General features: G+C 36.1%; 1 protein-coding gene across 1 annotated transcript in view; it reads left to right on the forward strand.

The window, feature by feature from the left end:
* The first annotated feature begins 1,416 nt into the window (after positions 1 to 1,416).
* The window catches only part of Synj (synaptojanin), a 384,587-nt gene continuing 360,318 nt past the window's right edge, over positions 1,417 to 25,685 (forward strand). Inside the window, exon 1 of the mRNA XM_090410710.1 lies at positions 1,417 to 1,727. Coding sequence (XP_090266836.1) covers positions 1,601 to 1,727 — 127 coding nt within the window. The 5' untranslated portion in view covers positions 1,417 to 1,600. The remainder of the gene's footprint in view (positions 1,728 to 25,685) is intronic.

Here is a 25,685-nt window from a genome sequence, read left to right on the forward strand (position 1 = left end):
AGTGATAAATAAAATTTATCACTGCTTATTTGATAAATTTTATTTACTGATAAATCAAATTTATCAATATCATGGATGCCGGCAAAGGTTGGTCGATTTAGAGCCTCTGCTACTAATGGCTCAGTTAAGTAAGTTTGAGCACAGTTGGATGGGGACCAATCGTTCGATGCTGTTGGCACACTCTCCGTCGATGAGTCTTTGGACTCCCTGGAGGTGTAAAATAATAATAATAATAAAAAAATCAGCTAACGCCTTTTTTATTCCCGTATACGGGAGTAGGCGAGGCCATTTAGCCCTATCTAACTTTTGGAGACTGAGTGGGCAGTTCAATCTCCACTGGTACCCAATCAGAGACAGATGGCCCAAAGCTATCACTAATTAAGCGGTACGCAGTGAAGACAGACGGCTCAAATGTGCCGCCATCTCGTGGTCCCTAACCCTAAGACAATATATTTAATGTCTGAAATAATGTGGGTTCTACGGTCGATTTTCTTGAGTTTACAGGACGAAAAACCCGAGTTTCCGGGAGGAAAAACCTGCTTGCCCGTGCCAGAGATCGACTAACTCGGGAACCGGTCGAAAAAAGGCTTAGAAAAATTTCCTCTAGTCGCCGACTAGACTCGAAACGAAGTCTTCCTTCGTGCGGCCAAGCGCGATGGTGTGCAAACGCCACATCCACTGAGCTGCACAGGCTATAATAAAAAATAAAATTTATGAACCACAATTTTCTTCAGCACGTACCAAATCAGAAGCAATAATTACCAACGTTTTATCACCAAACATACTGGGCAAAGTAATGCAGTACTTTTTTTATCATCTTACTTTTTCATGAATACAGAATGTTACGTAACCCCCGTTCCGTTTTTGCCATCCCAATGTCCCGTTTTTGTCTCAAGGAAATATGGTCAGCCTACTTATTGTACATGCCTGCTATAATTTAATAATGATTTCAAGGTAGTGTATTTAAATATGCGCTTTTCAAAGTATGCAATGGGCGATTTGTAAATTGTTTGTAAAGTTGTATTTTGAACAAGCATGAATTATATGATAAAAACGGTAAGATTTAAATTTTTTTTATACCATTTCCATAATCATGGAACGAGATTTAATAAAAAAGCAGATTATTTCGTCTACATTCACTTTAAAGTAAAAATTTGTTGTTCAGTGGGAATAGTGCTGGGATATAGTGGTAGATGGCAGCAGCAGCATCTTTTTCCATGCTGATAATAATTATTATATACTTGTTGGAGATGTGATGCGAGGATTTAAGTTGGAATTTTCATGTTGAGCGCAGAACTTTTTGCCTCGCATCGCACGTTTGGAGTTTTACTTGTTATTTTTACATTTTTTTGTTTAATATTTTGAATATTGTTTTATTAGAAACTTAGTTTCAAGACAACTGTAAGGAATATGCATATCCTTCATAATGTGCCATGGTTTGCTACATATTTCCTTTTTGTGCATGAATTAAAGTTGGTTTGCTTTAGCTCAGTTCTACCTGAGTTGAGAGAATGTGAAATACGTAAGAATTAAGCTATATCTTCCCACTCCTGCGAAAAGCTGCTGTAGTTATTGGTGACTGTTCCTTTAGCCATCGAATATGGCTCTTGGGAAAAGTTTCAGAATTTATCACAAACTAAATCCTCCAAATCCTTATAGTATACTCATGGAACAGCGTAATAGGGATGAAACGCTGCTTTTTGAGTCACAGGCAATTGCAGTATTATGTAAGTACATTTTTGATGAAGCTTCGGTACTAGTGTGCTATATTTTAAGACTATACATCAGAAATTAAAATTTTTTAAATATCAGATAATTTAAATTGTGCCATGGTAGAACAGCTCACTGTAAAATAAACATGTTATTGGATTATATTTTTTGTTATGAGTGGCATTCTCACCAAAGAAAACTCGTGTTACAATTTTTAAATTACGCTACACGAAACCACTTGGGTTTTATATCTGTTGACTCGAGACTATATTAAGAGAGGTAGGGGAAGATTCAATGACAAAATGAACTGTTTGTTCATCATGAAGTTGATAAATATTGGCAGAAATGACCAGTTTGTTGAACTGAAAAATGTTCTTAAACCATAGCACTGAAAGCAGTCTCCTAAGTTCATAATTACCAGCTATGTAATTTCACATATGCACCTAAATGAAATTTCACTTGTTTAGCCACCTCCCAGATCAACATTTCATAATAGTATTTTCACCAGTTGGCAGCAATGTGGCCACTCTGATGCATTTACAAGATTCAGCATTTGGAAATCCCTGGTTGTAGAGTAAGTGCCCTACCTCAATGAGTCTGGACTCCTTGGAGGTGTCATAATAATAATAATAATAAAGATGCACATAAATTTACCTGGTCAGCCAGAAATCAAAAATCAGTAATTGACTACTTGATAGTCAATAATAAACTAGCAAAATTAATTAATGATGTGTGAATTTACAGATGTTACAATAATCTTGATTTGAATTATCATTTTGTAATCAGAAATATCAGTATTACCAAATTAGGTAAAGAAAGGAAAATCAAATAACAGTGAATATTTATATAAAATAAATATTACTGTAAACAGAAAAAAAAAAATCATACCAAGAAAACAAATACTTATTTATTACTTACACATCATTGTAAGAAACCAAGTGGAAAATTCTTATAGATTATAGATCGATCAGTAGCAAAAAAAAAAAAAAAAGTCTAGGAAGAAAAGAAAACAAGTACTCAAGTACGGAATTGAGTCTCATAATTGATTCTTCCTAAACCGTAACCTGAGCCTTCTACATTTTTACACCTCTGTTCTCTCACTTCTTTAGCATTCTTTCAAATTACTCCAGACATTTAGATCATATCTTTATATTCATTTCATGTCACTTCTAGTTTCTTTTACAATCCTTTTTCCTCAATTTCTTAGCTTTTTCAATAAATGGCTTTGAACATTTTGCCACCATCTTGATATTTATCTTCTGTATTCTTTATTCCAGAATATTGCCTTAATTTTTGTTTAGCTACTTTTATGCATTAATAATAAACTAATAATCGAATTTGACACTTATGTAAGGAAAGAATTATTTATTACTTGCAGAATTTTCAGCTATGTTTCTTAGCCATTGTCATTGCATACAGATTAAAAGAGATAAACAAAATTAGAACAACACTTCAAAATATATGCATGCATGACAGCATATGCTATTAATATTAAGAGGATAACTCCATCTGCATCTATTAGAATTCAAAGCAATAAATTTCAATAATTGCTAATTCATGAAGCATGGATGAGGAGTGTTATTTTGGATGACTTCCCAGAATTGAAAAGTTTAAGGTGGTCATTTTTGTTGACGTTCTGTCTGAGAGTGTGGGCTTCACAATTTTCTTTATGTAATCTTTCAAGTAAAAAAATAACTTCTGTGTAAAACTTTAGTTTTATTCCAGTGAATTTTATACCTAGTGGATAAAATGTGGTTAGCCAAACCAGACTTATTAAACTCCTGAAGTAGACTATAATCTTGTTGTTCTAGAGAAATTTGAGCTGAACAATCCACTTCCCATAATAACAAAGGCTGTATGAGCATGGGATTCTGTAAACTTCAGGATGAGGAGGAGGAGGGGGGATATTATCTTTTGGAGAATCTAGGAAGGAAGAATTTAATTTTTGAACTGGATGGAAAGAAACTTGTAGGTCAATTTGGGAAAGAAGTAATCTCGCACTTCTCTCTGACACTCCCATAACATATCAGAATTCTAGAGTGAATACTGTGCCTTATACACTAGGTATAGAATTCACTGAATTAAACCAAAGTTTTACAAAGAAGTTATTTTTTTAGTTGAGAGATTATATAAAGAAAGTTGAAGCCCACATTCACAGACTGAACCCCAACAAAAACTATTACTATAAACTGTCCCAATTTTGGAAAGTTATCTTAAATAAAACCCTTCATTCCTGTGTTTCACAAATTAGTAATTATTTAAACGTATTTCTTTGAATTCTAGTAGTTGTAGATGGAGTTATCTTCCTAACAGCATGTGTTGTCACATGCACTCATATTTAGGTGTTCTAATTTTGTTTCTGTTTTCATCTGTATTCATTGACAACAGCTAGGAAACAGTTGGAAATTCTAAAAGTAATAATTTTTCCTTTCATAAGTGTTATGATGCGCCTCCGTAGCGCAATTGGAAGAACAACGGTACGTTGCGCCCTTCAATTGGAAAAGGCCTAAGTTCGAGTCTCGTCATGACGGGAGGAATCTTTATATGGACTTTTTCAATCGAAGGTGAGTTAGCCGATCTCATACGGAAGTAGCAGGGTTTTTTCTCCCGGAAACTCGGGTTTTTCATCCTGCATACAGACAAATCGGCCCTTCAGAACACATGCAATTTACAGTCAAAAAATACTAGCTGTGGTGGTGATGGGCAGTAGATGGTGCTGATGTAGATGAGGTTCGGTGTAGAGGTGGAGATGGCGAGTTGTACAATAGGTGTCCTCCCGCGATGAGTCTTCGGACTCCTTGGAGGTGTCACGAAAATAATAATAATTGTTATTCCGTTATTACTATTTTTATCATCATGTCATTCATTTACATCTCCATATATTTAGTTGTATTCATATGCTTTTAAACATTGCTTCCCTTTGTTACATTTTTCTCTATATTCTTTCAGAGCATGCACTGACCTACTTGCCAAAGGACCTAACTGTTGCGCTTTTCCATGATTGTTTAACTTCCTGAGTCTGTCAGGGAGTTCTGATTTTTCTATCCTGGCAGACATCTTTACGACATGGCTCTGATTTAATCAGTGTTCTTCTTCAGTCTGTTAATGGGAATCTCCAAGATTTGGTTCTTGTTTTCAAACGGATTTTTTTTCTTGAATAATATTTGTATATTTGAGTCTCCATTTCACCTCTGAAAGCTGATCGACTTTGCTTCTTTTTAAGACTTTCATTCATACTTTCCTTTTCAATATGATATTTAGTTTTATCCTGCTCAAAACTAGTTTATCACTCCCTATTTCAAATTCCCTGTTATCCAGAACTAGCATGAAGATATCACTGTGAACAATAGCATAGTTGGTGAGCCTTTTATTTCTTGTTTCTTCTCTCTATGTGAATTTGTGTGCATCTTAATGTTGGATCATGGTGTTTGTTCAGGATATGGACTAGTCATCACTGAAATCTGTCAGGTATTTACCACTATTCTTAGCTTTTCTCCAAATCTTAAAACATTTCTATTTGTGTGGCATTCATTTTTTGCTATGTTGTTCTTCATGATCCAGCTTTTTCTTATTCGTTATCAGCTACCTTTTCTAATAATTCTGAAAATTCCTCTGCTACTGTGGGACCATAGGCACAGATACGTCTGATTGTTCAATTGTTCATTTTGATGTTTACCTGTATCCCTCTCCTTGATACTGCTCATGATTAAAGAAGAATACACTCATGTTTAGTGTTGAATACTAATAGGTTAAACAACAATGGCATATTTAGTATGACTTGTCACCCTCTTCCTCCTTATAGTCAGCATCATCATATAACTTTCTGATGCCTGTCAGTCAATCATACTAATCCATGTTAAAAGTTTATTTTGCACACCCATCCCTTTGAGTTCATATAACAACCTCTGGTATGGAATCCTATTAAATGCCTTGGCAAAATCCAGAAGTATTGTTGTCTATCCATTCTCTTTGCCTGACTCAGCTGTCACCCTATTATAGAACACGAAGTAGATCGCTAAAGCAAGACCAATCCATAACAGAACTATGCTGTCCTCGGTAGAGGATTCTAGTTGTTGCCTACCTGTCTTTGGATGCAGTTCCTAACAACTGTAAAAATACATTATTCTTCTTTACCTTGTACTTTAAAAAATAAGCTGTATTTACGATATTCAATATTTCTTCGTTTCCTTCATTTACTTATTTAGTTTACTTAATTTATTTGTCGTAACGTGAAGTATAATCTCGTTGCTTGAAATAGTCTATCAATTTAATCCCCCCACCTCTCAAGGTCGTGACTATGCTACTTCACATGTACGTAGTTTAGAATTTAGAAATTGCCTCTGGTTGCAGCCAATTCCTTGTCTAACTAGTTGGCCTTTTTCTCACACTGCTCTCTGAAAATTTATTTGTATTTATGACTGCGGCATCAGAGATCGTGTAGAGGAATTGTAAATCTTTCCTGTACATGCAAGAAAAACGCCCAGCACAACACGGAAATATCTCTGATTCAAGCAACGTTTAAAATTACTATCCGTTAGTCGTGGCTACTTTTACTCTAAGGTCACACAGGTTCTATCTTTTTATGAGAAGTGCATTGGTAAGGCAGAATCAGGCAAGTTATTTGACAAACAAAACAATTTATTTATGCTAAATCAAGGTACATATAAAGGTTAATACTACACATACAAAAATTTATCTAGCTCTAATTCACTCAAAAAAATTGACTTGGAAACAACATAAATTCACGTGTCAGGTTCTCCACTAGATTAATTAAACATCTCTTGCTTAAGCTAATGACTAATGCAATGAATACTCTCACATATAAATCCGACATGGGAGCAGACTTGTATACACTTTACATTAATTTAACTCAGACTATATATATATATATATATATATAATATTAAGCTTAACTAAAACTTTCACATACAATTCCCTCTTCAATATATAACATTATCTGATTCCTCATAACTCTGCAAACTACTTCACAATTATTTTAACAAAATGGCCTTCCATCTTTACTATTGTTCTTAATGCGAAAAACTATAAAATCAGCAATCTTTGCCATAAATTTCACATCTGGGAAAGTCCTATACAAAACGTCTTACTTGCTACTTTGTCATCCAGTTCATTATACAAGATCCTAGAGATCGTCGACACCTTCTACTTTCCTGCAAAATCCACACACGGGCACTTTTTTCGACATTGATGATACTTCACGCGGAGATCGTCAAGGAACTTAGCAGTGGGATTTCTGGAATAGACTGTCATTGCTATTACGAACCTCCTATCATCATCGGGCTTTGGCTGGCAGGATGTGGATCCCCATCCTTGGAATGGCAGGGAACACTGGAGACTCCTCTTAGCATGAGCAGGAACAGAAAGCTGGAACAAAAAGCCTCTTTTCCATCGATTCTTCTGCCTTTTATTCTGATCTCCCGACCTTGGGACTCCTACAGATTGAATTTCCCGGATTTTCTTGAAGGAGTCTTCTCAGCCACCCTGTGGTCGCTGAGTTAAGGTGGGAAACCCCGTACTTCATTGACCTTCGTGAGTTGCAATAGTCAGGTCTTACATTTTTAATTCCGTCTGAGTTATTTCTTTGTCTGTACAATTTTCTTATTACAATTTATTCTAACATTTTTTTCAGGTTTATTACAGCAAAAAGAGTTAAGTATTAATCAAATTACAAGTATATTATATTGATTTCATTTCCCAAGTAAAATCGGTATAGAAGAAATCTTATTCTAAATTCCTTCTATACAAGATTTTACACAACCTTTCCAGTACCTTGATGACTACACTAGGGACACTAATTGGTCTATATTTGACTGCATTAGTCTTTGCTCCATCCTTGCTGGCCTGGTTGGCCAAGTGGTTAGCAAATCTGCTCTCCAACCGACATGCTTCAGGTTCACATCTTGCCATGAGCTTGGTTATTTGTGATTGTCTTTAGATGGGAGATGAATTTCGTTGCCTGGTGTGAGATCACACTGCTTGTTGGAGACCCGAAGTGGGTTGTTGAAAAAGTTCTATGTTTGGTTTTTTCTAGAGCAGTGTTTTTGGACTATGTGAAAAAAATAAATTAAAAAAATACAAAAAAATATATAAATAGAAAAAGAATAGAAACTAGAATTTTGCAGGTGCAGAGACCAAAGTTGATTGAATAACTAGGTCAGGGACAAGTTTTAGAGAAATATAGCAGTTGGACCAGACCGGATATCAGTGCTGAAGGAATGTGCAAAACAAATCGCATTGTCCTTCAGCACCCATGCTGATATCCTGTCCGGTTCAACTGTCGTATTTCTTTGTATCAACTTTAATTTTAACTCGTATGCCTCTGTTTTTTTTTATCCAGTTTTTCCAAGCATCCAAGTCATACAGTATATACCTTACTAAAGTGATCACTTAAAAACTCACTTATTTCTCTACCTTACACATTGGTATTATCTGCATTCACTAAGATTATTCTTTCTAAAATTTTATTTGCTGCATAACAATAAATTTCCTTTGGTCTATTCAACTAACTTTTTTTCATAATCTGATTTTGCCTTCTCATCATATCCATCACTCTTAGTCTTTTCTTTATAGTACTCCAGTCTCATGATGTTGGATCCACAATATCATCTTTTTATGCATATCTTTCTTTAAACTGTATTTATCCATTTAACTCCCATGTGATTAATTCTAATTCTGGGAATGTAGTCAGATACAGCTTCCTTTGGATACTAATTTCCATGTATTCTTGATTCAGTTGATAAATGAGAAACCATTCAGTTTCTCATTTATGCCAAGGCACTGGAAGCTGTCCTCTCAGTTGATTGTAATCACCTAGCTTTACAGTTCCATGCATGCCCTTCTTAAATCTCTTACATAGCTTGTCACTGCTCAAATCAAAACTGTGATCACTCTCATCAACTGGGTCTTAGTTGTCAACTCATTTATAGACTGATTCTCAGATGCTGTTACTAGATCCGATATTCTTGCACTGGGAGTCCTATTGTGTGCTGCTTAAGGTAATTTTTTGTCTTGCATGCTTTCTCTGCACTGCAGTCTATATTCCCATAGTTGAAATCACCTCTAATGATTAGTATTTCGTGTGTACATAAGATTTGCTTATGTAGTTGTCTTCTTTAGATGATCCTGGTCTGTAGTGGAACCCAGCTGTGTATTTTGTCCTGTTAACCATTCTCCGTATCCTACCAAATAGCCTCTAATCAATTTGCTGTATTATTTATACTACCCCACCACCACTGGAGATTTTTACTCTGGTTGGATTTTATTTCTCTACAGTGATTAGTAGTATCCCTCCCCCTCATCCTTATCTTGTCTGTGCCTTATGAATAAAGTAAACCCATCACATTTATATTGTTGCAACAATATCCTCCTCTTCAGAAAGTCTCACTGATGTCTATAATTTTGTGTTGTATATAATTAATCACTATGAAGTACTTAAGGATTAACTTTTGGGAAGTGATCACTATTTGGACTAGCTATAAACCTAAAAATGAATTGCTCTGTTTGTTTACAAATGTCAGAAGTATTATCAGAAATAAGGGGGATGAAATGGTTTCAGTGATTAAGTTTATTCACCCCAAAATCATTGGAATAGGTGAAACATGGTTGAATGAAGATGATATCATAATAGGAATAGAAACAGAAGGATGCAGTATTTTTCGAGAGGATAGAAAGGGTAAGAAGGGAGTGAAGTGCTGTGGATGCTAGCAAGGGGATTAAGTTCAGATAGGGTTGGTTGGTTTATAGTTTATTTGACACAAAAACTGCAAAGGTTATAGTGTGCCATACTAAGGTTACAACTATACATAAGCAGTTAAAGAAAATTGTAAACAATATGCCTGTATAAAAATTAGGTTCCACAAAGCAGCATCTATATAGAAACAGAATTGCTGCAGAGGGCATAGCAATACACAAGGTTAAAGGTTATAGTAGTACAAAAATTGTCAACAGTACAAGTTAAATAAACAAAATGCACGTTCAAGCCAAGGAATGCAGTATCTACATATAGTTAAAATTATAACAGATGTTTTTACAGCCATATATAAATAGGCAAAAAGGAATTATTATACAACATGCATGCATAAAAATAAAATTTGGCAATGTGGTATCTACATATAAACAAAATTAGAAGGTTACACAAATATACAAGATGTCCTATAGCAATACATAATTAGTCAGAAAAATTGGTAAATAATATGTATGCACAAAAGTTAAGCTGGACAATGCGGTATCTACATATTGTAAAATCTTGTATAGAAGGATTTTAGAATAAAATCTCTTCTATACCGATTTTACTTGGAAAATGAAATCAATTTAATATACTTGTAATTTGATTAATACTTAACTCATTTTGCTGTAATAAACCTGAAAAAAAAATGTTAGCATAAATTGTAATAAGAAAATTGTACAGACAAAGAATTAACTCAGACAGGATTAAAAATGTAAGACCAGAGGCTATTGCAACTTGCGAAAATCAACAAAGTACGGGTTTTCCTGACTTAACTCAGCGACCGCCGGGTAGTTGAGAAGACCCCCCTCCTAGAAAATCCAGGCGATTGTATCAGTAGGAGTTCCAAGGTCGGGAGAACAGAATAAAAGGTGGGAGAATTGAGGGAAACGGGGCTTTTTGGTGCGATGCGAGGCGTTTTGTTCCTGCTCTCGCTGCGAGGAGTTTTCAGTGTGTCCTGCTGTTTCAAGGACGGGGACCCACATCCCACCAGCCGATGCCCGATGATGATTGAAGTTTTGTAATAGCAGTGAATACTCACGGAATACTCCAGAGTTCCCACCGCTAAATTCCTTGGCGATCTATGTGTGTGAGGTATCATCGATGTCGTAAAAAGTGCCCGTGTGTGAATTTTACTGTAAAGCAGAAGAAGGTATCAACAATCTCTATGATCTTGTGTAATGAACTGGATGACAAAGTAACAAGTAAGACTTTTGTATAGGAATATCCTAGATGTGAAATTAATGGCAAAGATTGCTGAAATTTTTTTGTTTGTTAGTATAAAGAATAGTAGTAAGGACGGAAAGCCTGTTTCATTAAATTAAGTGTGAGGTAATTTGCAGAGTTATGAGTTATTAGATATTGTTATATTTTGAAGAGGAAATTGTATGTGAAAGTTTTTGTTAAGCCTAATATCATATATAGTGTGAGTTAAATTAATGTAAAGTGTGTACAAGTCTGCTCCCATGTCTGAATTATATATGAGTTTCATTTAATTGTATTAGTCATTAAGCTTAAGAGAGAATTGCTTAATTAATCTCGTGGAGAACCAGACACACGAATTGTATATTATTTCCATGTCATTTTGTTTAGCGAATTTGAGTTGGATTAATTTAGTATGTGTAGGGTTACTTTTTTTATGTTTCTTGATTTAGCATGAATAAATTGTTTTGTTTGTCAAATAACTTGCCTGATTCCGCCTGACCAATGCACTTCTCACAAAAAGATAGAACCCGTGTGACCTTAAGAGTAAAAGTAGCCACGACTGACGAATAGTAGATTTAAGCGTTGTTTGACGTAGAGATAAATATTAGAAACATTTCCTTGTTGTGCTGGGTGCTTTTTCTTGCATGTATTGGAAAACTACCTCTGCTTTGCAGATGACATCGTCCTGATTGAAGAAGTCGCAGCAAGGCTGGAACAGACATTGCAAACACTATACACAGAAGGAAAAAGATATGGACTAAATGTCAACTTTGGAAAAACTAAAACAATGATATTCAGACAACAGGAGTTACTGGCAAATTTTCTGATAGACAGATTCCAACTGGAAAATGTGGAACACTTCACATATCTTGAATGCCACATGATGCATGACTTGAACCCAAAAAAAGAGATAAAAATTAGAATAGCCAGAGCAACAACTATTTTAAAAGCCATGGGCAAAATATGGAAGAGCCGAGCTATAAAGATGCAAACTAAACTGCGCATTGTAGAAACCTGCATCTTCAGCAGCATGCTCAATGGATGTGTGGCCTGGGTACTCCTGAGAGAATCTGAAAGGAGGATATTAACATTTGAGAGGAAGTGCTGTTGAAAGATCTTGAGAATAAGCTGGATCCAGAAAGTGAACAATGAGGAAATCTACAGACGAATACAACCAAAAGAAAACCTGATCCAGAAAATAATCAAAAGGAACTACGTCTGTTTGGTCATATATGTAGAATGAACGATGAGAGGAAAATAAAAATGCTGCTGTTTGGGATGATTGAAGGGAAGAAACAAAAAGGGAAGACCAAACAGAGAATGGGGCGATGACATTGTAAAATAGTGTGGAAACTCTATACACAAACTGAGTCATCTTGCCCAGAATAGAGTGCAGTGGAGGAATCATGTCAAGATGGCATCTGACACCTACGGGCACTGGACCCATGGTTGTTGATGATGATTGGAAAGATATACAATTCCTCTAAGCGATCTCTGATGGCACTGTCATACATACAAATAAAATTTCAGAGATCAGTGTGAGAAAAAGTCAGCTATTTAGACAAAGGAATCGGCTCCAGCCAGAGGTAATTCCTAAATTCTAAAATACGTATACGTGAAGTAACATAGTCAAGACCTTGAAAGGGGGGGAATTAAATTGATAGACTGACAGGATTAAAGGTAATAGTCTATTTCAAGCAATGAGATTATACACTCTGAGTTACGACTGTTAATGTTAAGTTAATAGGTTATGATAAGCAAGTTGCAGTAAATAAGCAAAGAGAAGAAATATTGAGTATTGAAGTACAAACATTTTAAAGTACAATATAAAAATATCTTAATTTTACAATATAAACAAAATTACTGCAGCATTTAAGACAGTACATAATTAGACAACAATATAAGTTAATAAACCAAATGCATGTACAACACCAAGCCAAGGAATGCAGTATCTACATATAAGATTACTACAATAAGATTATAACAAATGTTATTACAGTAATACATAGAGTTAAAGAGGAATTATTATAAATTATGTATGCATAAAAATTAAGTTTAGCAGTGTGGTATTTACATATTAATAAAATTACAACAATGTAACACAAGGCTACAGAAATGCATGATTGGTCAGAAATTAACCTAATGAATAATATATACATTAGCACTCAACTCTTGCACATATATACATCACAAAATATTACATATTTTGGAATATATACGTAAAAAAGTTATGTGAAGCAATACAGTATTTACATATAAACAAAATTACAGTCAAATGTGTTTTTATAAATTAATTCTTTGTAAAAAATTAAAAACATCGTGCAATCTGCCTGAGTGTATATGGTCTGGCCAGATATGCAAAAATTTCATTCCTCATGCAAAGTGCTGTCACTCTACCAGTATATGATAAATAGTGAGATGTGTATTGCATTTTTCACACATGGGAGGGTCATTAGCTCTCAGTAAGTAAGAATGTGTAAGATGACTGTGACCTATCTGAGAACAACTTTCTCTCTTCTCTTTATTTGTTGACTAGAATGCCAATGCTTCAATGCTTGATTTCGGGTTTAATGTTATATAATTTGTTTGTTAATGCTTCCTGCCATTGAGCAATTAGCTTTGATCGTATATCAAACAGTACGTGGAGAAAGTTTGAGTTGATTTAGCAGCTGCATCTGCAGCCTCATTTCCCTTAATTCCAATGTGGCTGGGAATCCAGCACAACTGAACATCAAAATTAAGGATTTTCATTTTGTGAAACAGGTGTAGCACCTCATAAAGTACTGGATGTGGATTATACATAGGAGAGGAGATAGCCTGTAAAGAACTCAATGAGTCTGTATAAATTATACACTTTTGGTATTCAGTTTTCTTTTATATGAACAAGTGCAAGCTGAATGGCATGTAACTCTGCTGTATAATTACTGCAATCAGATGGGATCTGGTTGGAGATAATAATGTCAGGAAACACAGCAGCACAGCCAATAGAGGTATTAATTCTTGAACTATCAGTATAGATAGGCAAGAAATCAGAGTGTGCTGCTCTGTGTGCATTAAACAATTGGAGGTAGACAGATGGAGTATGAGATTTCTGTAGCTGACAAAGTGAGAGGTTGCAGGATGGTGTGTGTAAACCTGCCATGGAGGGATGCTGTTATGTTTAATGTAGGCAATGTTGTCAACATTTCAACCAAAAGCTTGTATAGTCTCTTTAATACGCATACCAAAAGGATGCATGGCAGTTTGGTATTGAGCTTCCCAGTGCAGAGAAAAGAGACTAGTCCATGTAGGATGATCTGGGAGAGATTTTATCCTTAGGTCATAATTAAGAGACAACTGTTTCTGTTGAAGCGATAGAGCTGGTCATTTGCTTCAACATAAAGACTCTGAGTGGGTGATGTGTGAAAGGCACCAGTAGCTATTCGTATACCCTGATGATGGATGGGATCCAACCATCGCAGGTTACTCTGTGTTGCAAGATTATCCATGAGTCTTCAGAACACTGTCATGTTAATAGGACTTTTGTATCTGAGGCTCATCAACTTGCAAATCAAATGAAAAGAAAAATGTTGAATCCAGGTGCAACGGCTCGTGCAATTATAGCTAACAATTTAGTGACTGTATCAGACGGATTAAAAATGTGCCTACCGAAGAAGAGCTCTATGATGAGGCGAAAAAAAAGCTAAAACAATCGGAAATGTTCCGTCAAATCCAGATAACAAAAACTTAGAAATACCAGAGAAACACTCTAAATGGATTATTCATGATTCTGGGGCAGAAGATCCAGAACGTATAATACTAATTGGTCACAAGACTCTTCTAGATCAACTTGTAGTTAACGATTTTTGGCTAGCAGATGGTACATTTAAAGTGGTTCTAGAAATATATTATCAGTTATACAGTATCCATGTCCAATATGATTCAGGCGTCGCTTTTCCTTGTCTACTGGCTCTTCTACCAGGGGAAAAAGGAAGAAATATACGTGAAGATGCTGAACATGTTACTGGAGAAAATTCCTCAAGCTCGACTGCGAAAAATTTTGACCGATTTTGAAACAGCAGCAACGAATGCTTTCCATGCCATGTTTAAAAACATAGAAATTGGTGGCTGCTTTTTCCACTTATCACAATCTATTATCATTATCAAATTCCTGCCATGTACCCTCAAGGGGTGTACAGGATATGACAGTACTACATGAAAAAATTACATCATTACTAACTTCCTATCTACAATTTTCCACCAAATCAGTCTGTTACTTGTCGAGACTCCAACATTATCAGATCTTATATTTCTATCATCTAAGGCACTTTGTACCGTATCAATCCACCTATATCTTGGTCTTCCTCTGGGTCGTTTTCCTACCAACCTGGCAGAGAACACTTGTTTTGCTAATCTTTCCTCTCCCATTCTATTTAAGTGACCATACCACCTGAGATTAGCTCTGCTAATGCATTCATGGATACTGACAATGTCAAGTTCTTTCCTAATATCCTCATTTTTAATATGATATTGCCATTGATGCCATCTGTTCACGCCTCTAAACTTTCTCAGGACTCTCATATCTGCGGTCTCTAGTCTTTGGTCAAGTGTTTTACTTCTGACCCAGCTCTCAGGTCCATAAGTTAAAACTGGTTTGAACACTGTCTTGTATACAGCTAATTTAGTGTTCTGACTAATTTCTCTCTTATTCCATATGAATTTATTCAATTGACCTCCCACCATACCAACTTTGCTGATTCTGTTGTCTATTTCTATATTTAATTTACCATCTTCAGTAAAAATCGTGCCTAAGTAGCTGAAATGTTTTACTTGTTCCACAGGTTCTCCATTCACAACACAGTTGACATTTTCAATGATTCTGCCTATTTTAATCGTCTTTGTCTTTGTATTGCTGACCTTCATACCATATTTATTACAACAGCAATTGAATTTAGTCAGAGAATCCTGCAGACTTGTAGCGGATTTATTTAGAAGTATAACATCATCCGCATAAAGCAAAGAGCTGAAATTAACATCTCCAATTTTGATATCAGTTTTAATACTACTTTCCTTCATAATGTGATCCATATAGATAATGAATAACAGAGGGGATAATGTACATCCTTGTCTCCCACCAGATTTAACATGAAAGAATCTTCCTGTACTTCCTTCAATTCTAACTGCTGACTCACAACTCAAATAAAGACCAAGTATTGCTTGATATAATGCCCCATCGACACCATATAACTGTAGCATATTGAATAGCTTCTCTCTTGGCACCCTGTCATATGCCTTTTCCAAATCGACAAAACTTAAATACAGATCTTTGTTATATTCCCATGCTTTCTCGACTATTTGTCGTAAAGTGAAGATCTGATCCTGACAGCCTCTATTTGGCCTGAATCCAGCTTGTTCTTCACCAAGCTTTTCTTCCACAATTCTTCTCAACCGTTTTTCAAGTATACTTGCATAGATCTTGCCAGGAACACTCAGTAGGGAAATACCTCTGTAATTCTCACATTCAGTTTTATTTCCCTTTTTATATATGGGTACTATGAGAGCTCTACTCCAATCATCAGGAATTCGTCCCTCTGTCCAGGCTTTCTTAACTATGCAGTGCAGCCACTGTAAGACTTTTATACCACCATACTTCAGCATTTCTGGTTGAATATCATCTACTCCTGCTGCCTTTCCACATTTCAAGCCTTTGATGGCTTTTTCTACTTCAAGTATGGATATGTATTCCTGACTGCATGCCTGGTCAGTGTTTTTTTATCACTGTGCTGTCATCACTGCTTGTTTCATTTAGCAGTTTTTCAAAGTAATTACTCCATACTTCAAGGATATCTTTTATTCCAGTTTTCATGTCACCTTTATCATCTCTAACTCCTTTTACAGCACTCTTTCCTCCATTCCTAAGCTTCTTCAACAACCTCCAGAATATTTTACCACCTTCTTGATATTTATTTTCTATATTCTTGCCAAAGTCCTCCCATGACTTTTGTTTAGCTAGTTTTACACACTGTTTAGCTTTCTTACATTTGTCTCTGTATTCTGTAAGAGTAAAAGCTGACTTATTTGCCAGGAACTTTTGATATGCTTTCTTCTTTTCCTTCACTGCCTCTTTAACTTCCTGTGTCTACCAGGGAGTTCTGATTTTTTTATCCTTGCACACAACCTCACCACATGCCTCTCTGGCAGAATCAATCAATGTTTTCTTCAGAGTTTGCCACTGAATCTCTAAGGTTTGATTCCTGTTCTCAAACTCTTTCATTTTCTTTTCAATAATCTTTCTATATTTTAGTCTACAGTTCACATCTGAGAGCTGCTCAATTTTTATTCGCTTTAAAACTTTCTTACATGTTATTCTTTGCAATTTGAAATTCAATTTTATCCTGCTCAAGTCTAAATAGTGAGCACTTCCAATTTCAAATCCTCTGTACACTCTGGTGTCCCGCACCAGGGAGAAAACATCACTATCAACAATAACATAGTCAATGAGACTTTTCTTATTCCTAGCCTCTTCTCTCCATGTGAATTTGTGCACATTTTTATGTTGGTACATGATGTTAATAATAACCGGTCCATGTCCTGAGTAGAAATCCAACAGATATTTGCCATTATTATTAGCTTTGCTCTTTTCTCCAAATTTTCCCAAAATATTTTTGTATGTCTCGCAATCATTTCCTACTCTGCTATTTAGATCCCCAACAAGGACCAACTTTTCCTTTTTCTTTGTGTCAGTTGCTTTTTCTAAAGCGTCAAAAAATTCCTCCACTTCTATCTTAGTAGAACCTTCTGTGGGACCATAGGCACAATTAAGTCTCATTGTCCAGTTCCCCATTCTCATATTTGCCCACATTACTCTACTTGAGACTGACTGCCATTCAAGAAGATTAGCCTCATATTTTGTGTTGAATACTATGGCTACTCCTTCTTTTCCTTGATTGTCATTGCCTGAATATAAAGTTTTGTATTTATTGCTCAGAAAGATCTCACCAGTTTTTGTCTTTTTTGTTTCAGTCACCCCTATTATGTTGATCTGGTACTTATCTAATTCCTCAGCTAGCTCCATTTCTTTGCCATTCAGGCTTCTTATGATAGTACCGATCTTTAACTCTGGTGATGTTGAGTTGGGGTTTGTTTTCAGATTTGTTCCAGTAGCTGACTTTTCGCTGTTCGCCCTGGTTCCCTGGTGAAAACAACGGGAGCCTTGTTTAACCGGGCGACGCCCCAGCCGGCATGAAATTTTGTCATGTTGTACCATCATTTTTTATTTTGGTTTAACCAATAAGAATACAATTTGGTCGGCTAAATCTCAAATTGCCAGCCGATCCTCGTTCTTTTAGTATCAAAGTAGATACCCAACACAATCTGTTATATGCAAAGTAAATGAATGTGGACTCTTTATGAATCCAATCTGTCATTTGCAATACACATTAAAATGTTACAATCACTTGCATTTTTACCAGAAGAAGTGTTAGAAACATTTTTAGAAGTTGCTGCTCTGTTCTCTAATTTAGACGAATATAATGAACAAATCGAGCAAGTTCTCCTTTACTTCGAACATACATATATTCAATCCTGTACACCCTTGAGGGTACATGGCAGGAATTTGATGATGATGATGATGATGATATATTCGAGGTCGACAGCTCAGGAACGGCACTTGTAGACAACCTCTATTCAATATTTCTACTTGGAACCATAGACACTCTGCAGCCAACTGTATAGCTAGAACTACAAATGGTATCAAAGGATGGCACTATGGACTTCAGTCTGTCTTTCACTGTTTCCATCCAACTGTTTGGAAATTTATGGATAACATTGTTAAAGAATTATCTTTATACCATACAAACTATTTGCAGCATTTAACTGGTCAACGAAACCCAGGACGTCGTAGGTACATTTTGTTAAAACAGCGTATTTCAAATATTGTACAAAATTACGATTCTAATAGACGATTGGAATTTTTACGTTGTATAGCTTATATGACTTAGTGTTTGTTTTTTATTATTTTTTAAAATAAAAGTAATTTTTGCAATATTAAGAAAGTTTGTGTTTAATTTGACAACAAAATACCAATAATATTTTAATTGAATTAAAGTCAACAGGTAGGTCTTATAAATTATTACAAAATTAACGGAACTCTCATCTGAAAATAAATATAAAATTCATCACATGTCTATTTTTATCTATATGTAATTTCATCCTTGTGTAATTTCGTCCTCGTGTAATTTTGTCCTGACACGCAGGATGTGCCTCACACCTGTCACTCCTTGATCTTTAAGTTCTGAACATATCTCCTCATCAGGAACATCAAGGAGATCCCATTCTGATATCACTCCTCTATAGGAGTTAAATGTTTTATGAGGTGTTACTGTAATTTCTATTCCACCCATTATTGTTGTTCTCAGTATTTTCTCAGACTGTTTCCACAAGGACATCACCAGAATGCAATTTCTTAACAGTTTTGGGAAGTCCTCCCAGTCCTAAACCTTTTTGAATAAAGAAGAGTGACATTTTCCCTATTGGTTTTTCATCTGTAGCATGAATGATTAAAAATGTTGGTACATTTATGTTAGCATCATATGTCTTTTGCTTCTTGCTTTTGTTTCCATATGCTGTATCTACAGTATAAGTACTTCGTTGGGACTTTGTTAAGGCCCCTGAAACATTTGAGAATGAAGGATTCATTCTATCATTTAACAATAGAATGAATTAGAATTATGCAATAATTTACAATAGAATGAATTAGAATTATGCCAGCGCTCTCCACTCACCATGGAGCCACACATGGACACCCACTGCCTGGCAAGCAATGACTGTGCTCAGGAGTGGAATGCCAGGGCTACCCTGGATGCTATACCGGCATTACAGCAAGCTTAGGATCCCGATTTTGGACCAATGGGTGAGAGACTTACTGCAACACCGTTGACCCTTGCAGGCAAGCCCACTAGCTGATTGATCCTGGCTGGCCCTTCCAGGACTGCCCGTCTTGCCAAAGTAGTGCAAGACAGGATCCCCCTTTCCGGATGTCCACGGGCCTCTGTGGCATAGACATGAAAGGGGGAAATTGTGGCACTGGTTATGAGGCAGTGTGATGTAACATGGAGATTGAGAGGAAGACATGTTTAGTTGGATGTTGTTATAGGCCTGGTAATGTGGAGGGTGGTGATGAAGAAATGTATTAACAATTTGGATTAGTGAACAAAGGAAGGATAATTATTATGGTGGTATAGATTGGAATAATGAGATAGCATTTGGGAATAAGGAAAATGAATTTCTCGAGTTCTTGAGAGATAACTATCTCAGGCAGCACATAAAGGAAGGCATGCAAGGATCGAGAGTTCTAGATCCGATCATTTCATCAGAGGATGTAATTGTGAGAGGGGTTTCACACTTTCCTCCAGTTGGTGAAAGTGACCATGAAGTAATCACTTGTGTTATGGCTAGTCATATGCAGATACTTGTGAGGGAAGGATATATGTGGAATTATAAGGCTGGTGATTATGACAAGCTTAGGAGACAGCTTGGAGCTATAACATGGAACGAGGAGTTGAGCAGTAAGGAAATAAATGCTGCATGGGAATTGACAAAGAAATACATAAAGCATCAATGTGTGAATGTATTCCAAAGGCCAAAAGGCTGAATAAGGTAGATGCAAAATGCATGAATGTGGAGCTTAAACATGAAATCTGGAAAAAAGAAAGTACTTTGGAGGAAGTACAAGATGTATAATGCTAATAATTCACATGAAGAGTATAAAGAACAAGCCAAGAGAGTGACTCAGTTAGTAAGGATAACAAAAGTAGAGTATGAGCAGAAATTGGCAAATGAGGCAAAGAAAAACCCTAGAGTTTTTTAGATATGCGGCAAGTAGAAGGAAGAATGATCATGGTGTAATATATTCCATGTCTACTACTTCCTTATATATCTACTTCCTTACTTAGTATTACTTCTTGTCCCCCCCCCCCCCTTCTTTCCCTTTTCTTCTGCGGCTAGATAGACCTCATTTTTAAGATCTATCTGGCGTGGAAATCCCTGAGTAATCGTACACAAATTAATTAAGAAATTTATTTAATTTTTCAACTGCACCTCTTAATTGATCTAATTTATGTTAACAGTCAGGGCGAGAAGAAGACAAAATGTAATCTTACACTTCTACACAAATATCCAAAAATGCAAGTCGTGGTTTGCTATTATATTTTACTCCCGCAGGTTCGTTAATTATTTTTGGGATAGTGCATTGGCTTAGGAATTAGAATCAGGCAGTTGAAAAAAACGAAACATATTTATTTTGACTTCAAAGACATGATACAAAGCATAGAAAGAATGATTAAATACTAACTTAAACAAAATGCACCATATATCACACTTTAACTCACTATCTGAACATCATAGATTATAACACTTTTACTAGCAAAATTACTCAATCTTACTTATCACAGAATATTCTCTGTGGAACAAATATAGCTCATAAGCATGCTCAATTGTTATAAGAACGTTAACACAGTTAATTCTCTTCCATTTCATCATCTTCATCAAATTCCTGCCATGTACCCTCAAGAGGTGTACAGGATATGAAAGTACTACATGAAAAAATTACATTATTACTAACTTCCTATCTACAATTTTCCTCCAAATCAGTCTGTTACTTGTCAAGACTCCAACATTATCAGATCTTATATTTCTATCGTCTAAGGCACTTTGTACCGTATCAATCCACCTATATCTTGGTCTTCCTCTGGTTCGTTTTCCTGCCAACCTGGCAGAGAACACTTGTTTTGCTAATCTTTCCTCTCCCATTCTATTTAAGTGACCATACCACCTGAGATTAGCTCTGCTAACGCATTCCTGGATGCTGACAATGTCAAGTTCTTTCCTAATATCCTCATTTTTAATACGATATTGCCATTGATGCCATCTGTTCATGCTTCTAATCTTTCTCAGGACTCTCATATCTGCGGTCTCTAGTCTTTGGTCAAGTGTTTTACTTCTGACCCAGCTCTCAGATCCATAAGTTAAAACTGGTTTGAACACTGTTGTATACAGCTAATTTAGTGTTTCGACTAATTTCTCTCTTATTCCATATGAATTTATTCAATCGACTTCCCACCATACCAGCTTTGCTGATTCTGTTGTCTATTTCTATATTTAATTTACCATCTTCAGTAAAAATCGTGCCTAAGTAGCTGAAATGTTTTACTTGTTCCACAGGTTCTCCATTCACAACACAGTTGACATTTTCAATGATTCTGCCTATTTTAATTGTCTTTGTCTTTGTATTGCTGACCTTCATACCATATTTATTACAACAGCAATTGAATTTAGTTAGAGAATCTTGCAGACTTGTAGCGGATTTATTTAGAAGTATAACATCATCCGCATAAAGCAAAGAGCTGAAATTAACATCTCCAATTTTGATATCAGTTTTAATACTACTTTCCTTCATAATGTGATCCATATAGATAATGAATAACAGAGGGGATAATGTACATCCTTGTCTCGCACCAGATTTAACATTAAACCATCTTCCTGTACTTCCTTCAATTCTAACTGCTGACTTACGACTCAAATAAAGACCAAGTATTGCTTGATATAATGCCCCATCGACACCATATAACTGTAGCATATTGAATAGCTTCTCTCTTGGCACCCTGTCATATGCCTTTTCCAAATCGACAAAACTTAAATACAGATCTTTGTTATATTCCCATGCTTTCTCGACTATTTGTCATAAAGTGAAGATCTGATCCTGACAGCCTCTATTTGGCCTGAATCCAGCTTGTTCTTCACCAAGCTTTTCTTCCACAATTCTTCTCAACCGTTTCTCAAGTATACTTGCATAGATCTTGCCAGGAACACTCAGTAGGGAAATACCTCTGTAATTCTCACATTCAGTTTTATTTCCCTTTTTATATATGGGTACTATGAGAGCTCTACTCCAATCATCAGGAATTCGTCCCTCTGTCCAGGCTTTCTTAACTATGCAGTGCAGCCACTGTAAGACTCTTATACCACCATACTTCAGCATTTCTGGTTGAATATCATCTACTCCTGCTGCCTTTCCACATTTCAAGCCTTTGATGGCTTTTTCTACTTCAAGTATGGATATGTATTCCTGACTGCATGCCTGGTCAGTGTTTTTTATCACTGTGCTGTCATCACTGCTTGTTTCATTTAGCAGTTTTTCAAAGTAATTACTCCATACTTCATGGATATCTTTTATTCCAGTTTTCATGTCACCTTTATCATCTCTAACTCCTTTTACAGCACTCTTTCCTCCATTCCTAAGCTTCTTCAACAACCTCCAGAATATTTTACCACCTTCTTGATATTTATTTTCTATATTCTTGCCAAAGTCCTCCCATGACTTTTGTTTAGCTAGTTTTACACACTGTTTAGCTTTCTTACATTTGTCTCTGTATTCTGTAAGAGTAAAAGCTGACTTATTTGCCAGGAACTTTTGATATGCTTTCTTCTTTTCCTTCACTGCCTCTTTAACTTCCTGTGTCTACCAGGGAGTTCTGATTTTTTTATCCTTGCACACAACCTCACCACATGCCTCTCTGGCAGAATCAATCAATGTTTTCTTCAGAGTTTGCCACTGAATCTCCAAGGTTTGATTCCTGTTCTCAAACTCTTTCATTTTCTTTTCAATAATCTTTCTGTATTTTAGTCTACAGTTCACACCTGAGAGCTGCTCAACTTTTATTCGCTTTAAAACTTTCTTACATATTATTCTTTTCAATATGAAATTCAGTTTTATCCTGCTCAAGACTAAATAGTGATCACTTCGAATTTCAAATCCTCTGTACACTCTGGTGTCCTGCACCAAGTAGAAAACATCACTATCTACAATAACATAGTCAATGAGACTTTTCTTAATCCTAGCCTCTTCTCTCCATGTGAATTTGTGCACATTTTTATGTTGGAACATGGTGTTAGTAATAACCAGTCCATGTCCTGAGCAGAAATCCAACAGATATTTGCCATTATTATTAGCTTTGCTCTTTTCTCCAAATTTTCCCAAAATATTTTTGTATGTCTCACAATCATTTCCTACTCTGCTATTTAGATCCTCAACAAGGACCAACTTTTCCTTTTACATTGTGTCAGTTGCTTTTTCTAAAGCCTCAAAAAAATTCCTCCACTTCTACCTTAGTAGAACCTTCTGTGGGACCATAGGCACAAATAAATCTCATTGTCCAGTTCCCCATTCTCATATTTGCCCACATTACTCTACTTGAGACTGACTGCCATTCAAGAAGATTAGCCTCATATTTTGTGTTGAATACTATGGCTACTCCTTCTTTTCCTTGATTGTCATTGCCTGAATATAACATTTTGAATTTATTGCTCAGAAAGATCTCGCCAGTTTTGGTCTTTTTTGTTTCAGTCACCCCTATTATGTCGATCTGGTACTTATCTAATTCCTCAGCTAGCTCCATTTCTTTGCCATTCAGGCTTCTTACGTTGATAGTACCGATCTTTAACTCTGGTGATGTTGAGTTCGGGTTTGTTTTCAGATTTGTTCCAGTAGCTGACTTTTCGCTGTTCGCCTTGGTTCCCTGGCGAAAACAATGGGTGCCTTGTTTAACCGGGCGATGCCCCAGCCGGCATGAAATTTTGTCATGTTGTACCATCATTTTTTATTTTGGTTTAACCAATAAGAAAACAATTTGGTCGGCTAAATCCCAAATTGCCAGCCCATCCTCATTCGTTCAGTATCCAAGTAGATACCCAACAGGGTGCACCACGAGAAGGTGAGGATTGGACATTAGGGCAGAAGCCCTGGTTGGTTCTCTGCATTCCTTTAAAGGCTATGTGGAGGTCTCCTCTCAGTTATACAGCTTTGACCCTTAAGCACCCCTGACCCTTAGGCACTCCTCCATTACATTTATTTCTTAATTAAGGCTATTTCAGATATTGTATCAAGCATCCCGAGAATCGGATAACATTAACAAAACAAGTTCTCAAAAAAACAAGACCTTCAGTTCACATATAGCCACCAGTTAACAATTAGTCTCTTTCTTTCTATTTACGATTTCTAGACGCAATTGTATCACATACTGCAAAGCAAAACGAGGGCTTACTTGTTAACAATTTCCCGAGAGGAAAGTTCGATTCCTTAATGATACACACGGACACTTCTATCATGGCAAAATACTCGATAGTCTTCCTTCGAATTATGTGCTGGAGTTCTGCCTTGGCTATCCGCAGCCTAGAGCGAGCAGGCGTCAAAAGCACATCAAGCATCGGCAGTGGGAAAAACAACCATCCTTCTACTCCGGAAGGAGCCCTCGTAGGTCCTGCCCTAAAGTCCAGGAAAGGTTAGCCACAGGTCGAAAATAGCCCTGAACCACGTGCTGTATTGCCTTTTTATTCAAATCGCAGTTCTTTGTTCTCAATTCGGAACATTCCAGGATTAGCCATGAGCAATGAATGAACCTACGTCATTGCAGGCCATTTGACCTTGCAATCTTTGTGGCTCTTGGTGCTAATCCGACTTATGCCTTTTTAAGCTCTTAGTACCATTTCTATAGTGCAGGTGCACTTTTAGCAGCATATACATCTTTACAATTCTTTTATTATTGCAACTACATAGTACATTCTTATATTTTATTATTCTATACAAAATTTTAATTGTAAAATAATTAGTGAAAATTCATTAAACAACTTATTTCTCACGATATTTTACAATGGTAAAATGAAGTTAATGGATGAAAGTGCTAGAATGGAATGTTAACTGCTGCTGCTGAAGACGTTGAGGTGTTCAGTGATCAATTTATAAGATTTGCCATCCTGATCCAGGTGGAATCATAGGGAAATCAAGTGTAGAGGACAATAGGAGGGGATTGCTTAATTGTGAGTGAGGAGGTATTTGAGGAAATAAATAACCCTGATATCAAAAAGGCAATAGGATTTGATAACATATCTCAATGCATCTTTAGAGAATGTTCCAGGGAATTGACAGTAGCATTGGCATGCCTGATTAATAAAAGTCTTACAATCGCCCTGGTTTCAAGGGAATGGAAGAAGG

Source organism: Typopeltis vanoorti, chromosome 20 (genome assembly GCF_054136105.1).
Source record: "Typopeltis vanoorti isolate ZY-2024b chromosome 20, IOZ_Tvanoo_1.0, whole genome shotgun sequence".
NCBI lineage: Eukaryota > Metazoa > Arthropoda > Arachnida > Uropygi > Thelyphonidae > Typopeltis > Typopeltis vanoorti.